The sequence below is a fragment of the Coturnix japonica genome, chromosome 4 (genome assembly GCF_001577835.2).
Source record: "Coturnix japonica isolate 7356 chromosome 4, Coturnix japonica 2.1, whole genome shotgun sequence".
Lineage (NCBI taxonomy): Eukaryota > Metazoa > Chordata > Aves > Galliformes > Phasianidae > Coturnix > Coturnix japonica.
In genome coordinates this window covers 39,752,777-39,762,221 of record NC_029519.1, presented here as the reverse complement: position 1 = coordinate 39,762,221, position 9,445 = coordinate 39,752,777, and the positions used below count along the sequence as shown (strand labels likewise).

General features: G+C 49.0%; 1 protein-coding gene across 1 annotated transcript; it reads right to left on the bottom strand.

Annotated features, from left to right (window-relative positions):
- Positions 1–459: 459 nt before the first annotated feature.
- Positions 460–9,025, bottom strand: EREG (epiregulin). The gene is made up of 5 exons (XM_015861843.2): positions 8,388–9,025; positions 3,292–3,375; positions 2,744–2,867; positions 2,045–2,191; positions 460–863 (listed from the first exon to the last, which is right to left on the bottom strand). Exons 1-5 carry the CDS (start codon positions 8,431–8,433, stop codon positions 803–805), a joined length of 462 nt encoding a protein of 153 aa, XP_015717329.1. The 5' UTR covers positions 8,434–9,025; the 3' UTR covers positions 460–802.
- Between the last annotated feature and the right edge of the window lie 420 nt (positions 9,026–9,445).

Below are 9,445 nucleotides of genomic sequence, written 5' to 3'. Positions count from 1 at the left end.
AACCCATCCCACATTGCCTCCCAAGTTCCTTGGACCACTTGAACAAGAGCTCAAGGCCTTGATACAATTTCCCTCCTTCTGTTGGTTTGCTGTGTGTAAAAGAGCTTGTGGGTCTCTTCAGTGGCAGTCAGCGACTGGCTGACACAGAAATGGGATGACACAAGACAGGCCTAAGTCCTGATGTCTCCAAGTTCACATAGAACTGGACACCATCACAAAAAACAACAACAACAACAAAAAAAAAAACCAACAAAGACAGGCACCCCCTTTTCATTTGCTTGACCTTAACAGCAATTAAGACAGGACAGCATTTAAGATGATAGAGAAAGAGGTGGCTCTGTGATCAACTGGGCAAGCATCAGCTCTACCTACAGGCACAGCACCTTCTACAGTAGCATCCTTGCTTTGCAGCATCTCACCCAAGCCAAGCTTCACTTTGATCAAAACACACAGACATTCTGACTTTGTCAAGAGCTTTTATTTACAGGTGTAAAATTGTTCTGAGCATATTCACAAGAATAAATATAAAATTACTCTTCAGAGTAAGAAGACGACTTTTTACAAAAATATATCTCTTTTGCACAGAAACACTGATGCAGGGTTCTTATTAAGAAATATTATTTAATAAAAAAATAAAACACTGAAAACAAAATGCTTGACCTATACTGATTGGAACACCAAACAATTGAAATTTGTAAAAGGATATAAATATCGTAAATATCATTAATAAAAATAACATTTAAATAGATGTGGACTGAGTCCATTCAGACGAACAGAATGCTGCAGGAAGTCACATTTTCTTCTACAGGGCACCAACCTCCTTGTAGTCACTAGCATTGGTGCGTCTCTTCTTGTTTCGGTACCTGAGAACAGAGAGAAGTGTCACTTCTGGAAAGCCTGTCATCCCAAGGGGTTTTTTAAGGAACAAATGGAGGGAAGGAGGGAGACAGAACTCAACATGACCTCTTTGTGTTTGTTCCAATTCTAGCATATGGGCTATGCCTGTTCTGAGATAACTTGCATGCAGAGACTCACGTCTAAGCTTAGCCCTGAAGATTTTACACCTATGTTGAAATCTTGCTGCTGGTAGTGGGCTGTGAAATCCTGCTGCATCCTTGCCTGCACTAGGGCTGAGTGCCCCAACCAACATTGCCATTTTCTCTGAGGTGTGATGTGCCATGGAGACTTCAGGCAAGGAGGATGAATTTAGGCAGCTACCACCTACCTAACAGATTTGTAAGTTGTAGACTTCCCTCTAGAGCTGTTCTGCCTTGCAGTTAGTTATTAGCACAAAGAACAATTCTTGTTGCCCTTGTGTCTGTTGGTAGAACAGATTGTTGTCCTATGTGCTCTGCAGCTGGCAAAACAATGCTTGTCATATGGCACAGTCACCACAGCACAGCAGATAGCGTTAGCTATGATAGAATGGGAGGGAATGGCATCAAATTACACCGGGGAAGGTTCAGGATGGATAATAGGAATAATCTCTTAGATTATTACCACTCTTAGAGAGTGGTGAGGCATTGGAATGGGGCTGCCCAAGGAGGTGGTGGTGTCACCGTCCCTGGAAGTGTTTAGTGGAAGGACAGACATAGTACTTTTGGACTTGATTTAGTAGGCAGTACTGATGGTAGGTGGATGGTTGGACTGCATGATCTTAGAGATCTTTTCCAACCTTGATGATCCCACAATTCTATCCAGCTGATCTACAGTTCCCAATGACCAAGGAAATGGCATTACCAAGAGAAGAAACTAGAGCTTTCCCACTCCCTGCCTGCTCTCTCATCTACTCCAGCACGCTCTCTAAGACAGGAGAATCAACCTGCTCAGTGATCCAGCAGGGTCAGAGAGCATTAGCAGGTACTTGTGCCCCATCATGACCTAGCCTTCTATTTGGGTTACGCAGTCAGTACATGGTTTTTTTGGATCATGCCAGCAGGTTTGCTTAAACTATTCTCAATTGATTGCATGGAGATAAGTACTTCTGTCCAACTGAACATCTTATTATATGCACACTGCTGAACTACAAAGAAAATGCTCTTACCTCCTGCAGATGTAGTAGCCTGCGATAGAGCTGGCGACGAGGAAAAGCAAAACGAGGATGACTGTCAGTGCCACATACTCCGTACTGAGGGGCTGACGGACAAGTTCTGAATGCACACATCTGACACCAGAGAAACCTACATCGCACCTGAGGACAAGAGAGACAGAAATGGAGAAATTGCCACAGAGTTACATTTCAGCACTCCACAATGTATGCTCTGCTGCTGGATGTTTCCTTAGGGACAAGCAATTCCAACTTCTATGGCCAAACTCCTTGTGGGTCTAGGAATGCAAATCCTTCAGGTAAGTGAAGAATACCCTTAAAGTGCCCAGAGGGTCATTTTTTAGGAGACACCTCACTGCCTTGTATGCAATCTGGACCTCTCACTATTGTAAATGAAGATGAACAATAGCAGGAACATCACAATGAGTGTGCCATGCCTATGGTGGGTTGGTGACTAACCTCACCTTTCTCAGACTCTCACTCTGGTTTCACTGCAGCCAGCTCATATGCTCCATACTTGCTTAAATCCAGCTGCGGTTTGTTAGAGATACACTGCTTCTCTTTAAGTTCTTGTGAGCATTTAAACTCTTTGCTGGGCTACTGATCGCCTAAACATCAGCAAGATCAGAATCACAAGCAGTTCATCCCAAAGACTACGTCAGGGAGGCCACAGGGCATGCTGTGCTCAGTCCTTACCTGCAGTAGTGCTCATCTAGGTCCACTATGTACACACACTGTCCATGGAAACAGTAGTCCTTCATTTCAGGCTTGCATCTGGTTATCCCAACTTGAGCCACACGAGGACTGTTCTCTGTCTGGACTGCAAAAAGATTTGGTTAGCATCTCATCAGCTTCATTTTCCCTTTCCCAAACAACATGCAAGCATTACACGTCCAACAAGGCTACCAACAGAGCTGCAATGCAGTGGGTACTGCAGCAGATGAGCCTTTTGGATAGAGTTATACTTAAACTGACTTCTCCCTTACAAACCCCACATCAGCTATTACTGCTTTCACAGCAGTTCTCATCTAAGACACAGATACTACACTGAAAAGCGATACTCAAGAGCATGCAGGCTTTAAGAAAGTTCATGTTCAACATCAGCAAATGCTGTGTGGATGTTGGGAATGTGGTTCAACAGTAATCTATGGGTAGAGCTGAAGTGTTTTCCAAGGGTCACCAGCTCAAGGAAGATGGCAACCAAACACTTGCTATTTGCAAAGAGGGCTGTGGTGTACACTTACCTAATGCTGTTGTGCAGTTTTCCATTTCACCAGGTGCACATAACGGGATCACTGTTGTGCCCATGACTGCTTGCAATAGGTAACCTATGAGAAAACAAAATCGGAATAAGGTTCCTATTGACTACAGTTATGAATAGGCATGACAAGTCTGCATTCATCACAGGAAGTAATCAACATGGAGAACTCCCGGAGTCATGGCTGACCCCAGGCAGAGGACTTCCCAGGACCCAGCAGTCAGCATGGTAGTGCTGCAGCATACACTGAGGGTCAGTACTTGGCCAGGCTCAGCGCCCACCATGGTCTGTCCAAAGGAAGATCAATGCAAAGCTACTCTTCTGCAGGAGACAGCTTTCTCAGCCTTGCTGCACCCTACCTGAAACCCTGGCCAGTTCCTGCACTCACTCCTCTCCGCTATTCAAATGAAAGTCCACTTAGAGAGAGATACCATGAGACCTCAAAATCCCTCTATCTGCTCAATGGATTCAAAAGATGTCAATCCAGTCACAGGTGCTGGGCCACTGTCTCTCATCTGGGGAGGGCCCTGGGCAGAAATGAGGACATTGCTGTCCTTCCTCCACCACCCACACTACAGCAAGAAGAGGATGAGAGGCAATAGCCTTAGGTTGCACCAGGGGAGGTTCAGGCTGGATGTTAGGAAACATTTCTTCTCAAGAAGAGTGATGAGGCAATTGGAATGGGCTGCCCACGGAGGCAGTGGAGTCACTGCCCCTGGAGATGCTCAAGAACTGCAGAGATGTGGCAGTGAGGATTGTGGTCACTGGGCATGGAGGGGATGGGTTGGGGCTGTACTTGGTGATCTTAGAGGTCTTCTGTGATCATTATGGTTCTGTGATTCTAAGAACTGCAGCTCAGCAGGCCTGGTGTATGTACCCACCACACTAGGAGGGCCTGCACCATGCAGGCAGAGGAATCTTGCTGCATTTCCCTTCCCAGGCCCCTGCTCCCCTTCTCCCACAGATGCACCTATAATGTATTTTGACATCTTTTGGACTGTCCTGTGATGCTGCACAGGACAAGCTTTCCAGTACTTGAATGAACATTTCCAAGAACCATCTAAAGGCTCCAAGGCTAGCCCACAAGAAACAATGAATGCTTGTCCCAGCTGAGCATGAATCCACTTTGGGGACATCTCTGTTGTGGTCACAAACCAACCCATTCAGTCACCAGCCCCATGCCAGAGCAGCCTGCAGTTAGTGTCTTTGGGCTGTTTGCCTCCATTAACTTGTCAGCTCATGCATGCCTAATAGATGGAATGTGCCTTCATAGTTTCTTGATCACTCCAATTATTAGAAAGTTTCATTACCCCTCAGTGCTAGATCTACAGTGATTTAGGAATTTCCTACAGCTCATCCATTTCTGGGTGACTGGCAGGGCATCCCTTAAGATGTAGTTCAGTTAGATGCCAGAAACACAGAACATCCGCCTCAGATGGACAGAGCCTTTTTTTTGTTCTAAGCATTATTTCCTGCACAGCCAGGTTACCACAGGGCTTTAGAGAAAGGATGCAGGCTGGGTGCACCCAACCAGAGCCACATCAAGAGAGCAGTGACATGAGGGACCATAGATGAGCATGCCGGAGACAGCTGCTTCTGTTGCATGACTAAGCAGGAGCTGCCTTGCACTCCAACAGGGCAGGACCTGAAAGTTTACTTTCAGGGTGGGATTTTATTATTATTATTCTTTTAATTTTTATGTATTTATTTTCACAGCACTTTGTGTTCAGTACAGATTTTACCAGGAGAAGAAGGTAGCTGGGTAGATGGGTTTTAAGCCAGCAGGTCTCTGTTTAGCCTACACACTTCTGCTTTGCCTTGCATGCTTCCTCCATCTGAGTATGATCTGAGCAGTACCTTTTTAGTCTAAAGTTCTCTGTCGGACAGATACCAGAACATAGATGAGAAACCGCAATCAAGGTGGACTAGAAGTACAACTGAGAGGCAGGTCAGCCCCTCTCTGTGCTCAGAGCACCAACAGAGACAAAACACTAGACTACATAATCAACAGACTAAGGCACACCTGCTCACACAAAGCTGAGCAATGCCTGCCCCATCCCAGCAGCCAATAACCTCCACCTGACTGTGGGTATAGGCCAGAGGCTGGAGCACAGGTGTGGTATTTGCTGACACCCAGCAGTATTTTCGGCATTTGGGCAAAGTCCTTCCTGCTCTGCACCATTACATTTTGCCCTTTCCCCCATGCACATATTTTTCCTCTGACATCAGTGGGAGGGGGATCCTGCTGGAGGATTAGGGCTCCACATGCTGCAGTAACAGAGGAATACCTTTCCTAGAATAGTTATCAAGTGATGTATATCAAACGTAGGACCTGGGAGAGGTATTTATATTTTTATTCCTTCACTGTTCACTAAGTAAATACTGCACAGGGTACAAGATAACAGTAATGAGGTTGTTGGTATTTATTAATGCCTCTCAGGAATGCCAGTGCTGTGCCGCCAGCACGCAACACCTGGTCAGGTCCTGTGGGTATCACTCTAAGATTAACTCTGTTTCTGGAATGGGGGTATTGCTGCTGTTTGCTGGACCCTTCATGAAGGATGAAGGAGAGACAGAGAGTGGAACCTCAGCTTCCTGAAGCCTTTACCAGAGGTGATGTGCTATACGGTAATTACCAGGTCAGCCACTATGGCTTCCAGCTACAGGATGAGGGACATACGTACAGGACTTACAGAATAAAGAACTAGTCTCTCTGCAAGATTCACACCACTTTAACAGGGAATTGTTAGGTTCCTGAGAGGTGCTAGGTCCCTACCATCACTTGATTTGGCTTCATTCACCCCACAAGATCACTGGCCATGTATTGATTCACTTGCAGAAAATTCCCTAATGCTATTTCACATTTGGCACCTCTGCGCTCCCCTCAAACACATGTCACTTGGGTTGCACTACCAAAGAAGCGCCAGGCACAGCGGTACCCAGGTGACATCCCCCTGGTGGGTCTCAGCCCATTTAACTTGGGGGACGGATCCAGATGGATTGCCATTATCTGGTTTCACACACTCAGAGCTCACCTGACTGCCTAAGGCCTTCTTTGTGCAGAGTGAGCAATGAACGAAGGTCAGCCTGTCCCACAGCCTCTGTGAGCACCACTACTACCACCACCCAAATTAGGTGCATCACCTTCCGTCTCTTTCTGCAGTGAACCACTGTGCCCTACCCCACAACTCTCCAGGCCATGTCAAACCAAGCAATTCCTTCTGGCAGCGAAGGCCAGGTGGGGTGGCTGTGCTCCAGGTGAGGATTACAGAGCCATAGGGCTGGCAATGAAAGCCTTGCTAATGGCTTGCTCTGCTTCAACATGCATCTGTGCAACTCTGCCCTTGCAACAGCATCTCTGGAGTTTGGGTTATCTGTGTACGCTGAACACATGCCCTGGGAAAGGGGAAGCAGTCATTTGAAATAATTTTAACCACTGCAGAGAGAGCACACCTCCCCATCTTCATGCTTGGGATATAACACTTTGCTTCTGCTTAGCGCCCAAGCTGGGATGTAACTGTACTGTATGGCCATGGTCAGCAAACACATGCCTAGCACTCCTCTTCCTGGTATGAGAAATGCCAGTGGCACAGGCATGTCCCACCATGTAAAGATGTTGTTTGCCCTCTCTGCCTCCCACTTCTCCATACTCTGTGTACACATGGTGGTAAGGAGAGATCCAAATAAATCCCCCCCCCCTACAGCAATGAGCTGAAGCACCTGTGCATGTCACTGGGAAGCAGTGTCTGCACTGCATATTGCACCCACAACTTCAGAACTGCTGACTCAGAACCACGGATGCCCTAAAGCAGCCCTGCAGACAGCAGCCTGCATGGGAGTACCATCACTCCAGCAAAGCCCCCATAATCACCTTGTACTCTGTGCCAGAACTTACCCTTATGAAGAGACAATTCAGATAATTACTTATTATGTGCACCAGTCATTTCAGCACCACTTCCACTCCCGTGCAGACCTGCACACCAATGACTGGATTCACTCACCACCCTTGCTCCCAGCATGGGACAGAGGGCCCTACACTGCAGGGGAAGGAGAAATCCTCTATTGCTTCTTGTCAGACACACCACCTGCTGCCATCTTCTGTATCTTCAGGTTCAGACACCTCTGCAGTCAGTTCAGACATGGCATAAGAAACCACAAAGTTCCCCTGAGCCAGTGACAGCCTGGATACGGAGCTGATGATGGCCACTGGAATTAAGTCCTGCCTTGGGGCAGTGAAGCTCTGCAGCCTGACAGAACAGCAGCCATCAGCTGGAGACAGACTTCCCAGCTGCATCACAGAGTTCTGCTTGGACTGCTGACCTGGGATAGAAAGGTAGTGAAGTGCTCCCAGCACTTGCTATGAGGCCACCTCGCTGTGACTAATCTGTCCCCTACCATTAGATTCTGTGCCTGCCCCGGAAATACATCAATCTGTACACAAATCCATGAAGACATACCAGTTCCTTCCAGTACCAGCTGTGCGCAAAGCACGGCTGAGTCACAGGTTAAAAGAGGTTTAACCTGCTGTCACTGCAGCAGCTGAGGCATGAGCCCTATGGAAACACCTGGCCAAGAGGAAAGACAGAAACTCCTGCTGCAATTGATCTTGGAATTGGCCTTGGGAGCTGACTGACCCATTGCCTCAGACTCTGAGCCCAACACTGCAGGCATGAGAATGTGCTTTATGATGAGAGCAGAGTGAGTGCTGCAGGTCTCAGCCCTGCCTCAAGTGTTGCTGCATGCAGCGTGTGTCACCGTAAAGGGTCACTGCTTCACAGCCCCAGTGGGGCTGTAGGATGGAAGTCAGCTGTGTGCTCTGGGACTCTGGGTGCTACAAGGATGCGCTTTTCGGAGGAGCTTGCTCCAGGTAAGGATGTAAGAAGCGGCAAGGCAAGGGGCCCACAGCCTGCTCTGTGGCAAGCAGAGGCCCCTCTATTTGTCCCCAGCACTGAGCTCACCCAGAACAGTAGGACAGGACGAGAGGAAAAAGCAGCTCCTGCTGCCGGGCAGGGAAAAGGGAACGAGCACACACCTTCCCCCATCACATCGCACCCCTGTACACGCAAGATTCCAGGCACTCACCGAAGAAGAGCATCAGACTGCGGGATCGAGGACCGCCGGCGTCCATCGCTGTCACTGTCTGAGAGAAGGAGGAAGAGGAGAAGAGGGAGGAAGGCGGCGGCGACAGAGCTGCGGAGCGCTGTGGGGCAGCAGCGCCGTCCCGGTCTTTATGTGCGGCGGAGAGGCGGGGCGGCGAAGTGATGAAACCCTGCAGGGCTCGGAGCAGGTGCTCCTCCACACCAGCTTCCTCCCGCGGCGCATTCCGCCGCCTCCTCCCGTCCCCCCGTGCCCGGAGGCGATGCCCCGAGGAGGATGGGGGCACCGTCGACCCGGACCCCGCCCCCTGGTGCACGTGCTGCCTTTATCCCTCTTTCGGCAAACATTGCTGCGGTGGCACACCTGGCTGTAAAACGGGCTGCCAAGCGGGCCCAGGGACTCATAGCCACCGCTGAGGGCAGCGTTGCTGGGGCCGGGTACAATGGTGTGGGTGCCAGAGCAGGTGGGTGCAGAACCACTTGGATGGGGCCTGGGGATGCAGCATACCCCCAACACTGCCGAATGTTGACCAACAGTGTTGGGAAGGCAGCCACAAACTCGCTGCCCTCCCCAGTCTCCCACCTGCTGGCATTTCCTGTCACCCCTCAGCCCACGCGTGCCATAAGCCTGGGCGGTAGGCACAGAAATGGTCCATTAGGTTCCAGAATAGGCCGTAGGAATGTAGCACCTCACCTCCTCCTGCTGGGATGGCTGAAGGGCACCGTGCCCCTCCAGTGCTTGGCAGCGTGGGCAGCTGCTGTGCCAACTGACCAGCACTTGGCTGGATCTAGTTCTTCCTGCATTCTGCTGAGGGCAGTTGCTGCACTCCATTGGTAGGTGAAGCATGGTCTCATTGTCTGCGTCATCAGAGTTGGGGGATACGCCACCCCACATCTCTCTGTACACGTGTCTGACAGATGAAACACTTTTTGCCTGAACTGCTCAGCTGTGGGAGCTGTTTCGTTTCCTTTTAAAGCCACACCATTACCTTTTACATCAAAAAAGGTAAGGTTATACCCTATTTATTGTGGAACTGATAAGCC

Bases quoted from the DNA above. Each gene is read 5' to 3' on its own strand.
- EREG (XM_015861843.2), bottom strand. From the start codon at position 8,433: ATGGACGCCGGCGGTCCTCGATCCCGCAGTCTGATGCTCTTCTTCG. The intron at 3,376-8,387 runs GTGAGTGCCTGG...GTTTTCTCATAG, and splicing joins CAGTCTGATGCTCTTCTTCG to GTTACCTATTGCAAGCAGTC. The intron at 2,192-2,743 runs GTAAGGACTGAG...TCTTGTCCTCAG, and splicing joins CTAGATGAGCACTACTGCAG to GTGCGATGTAGGTTTCTCTG.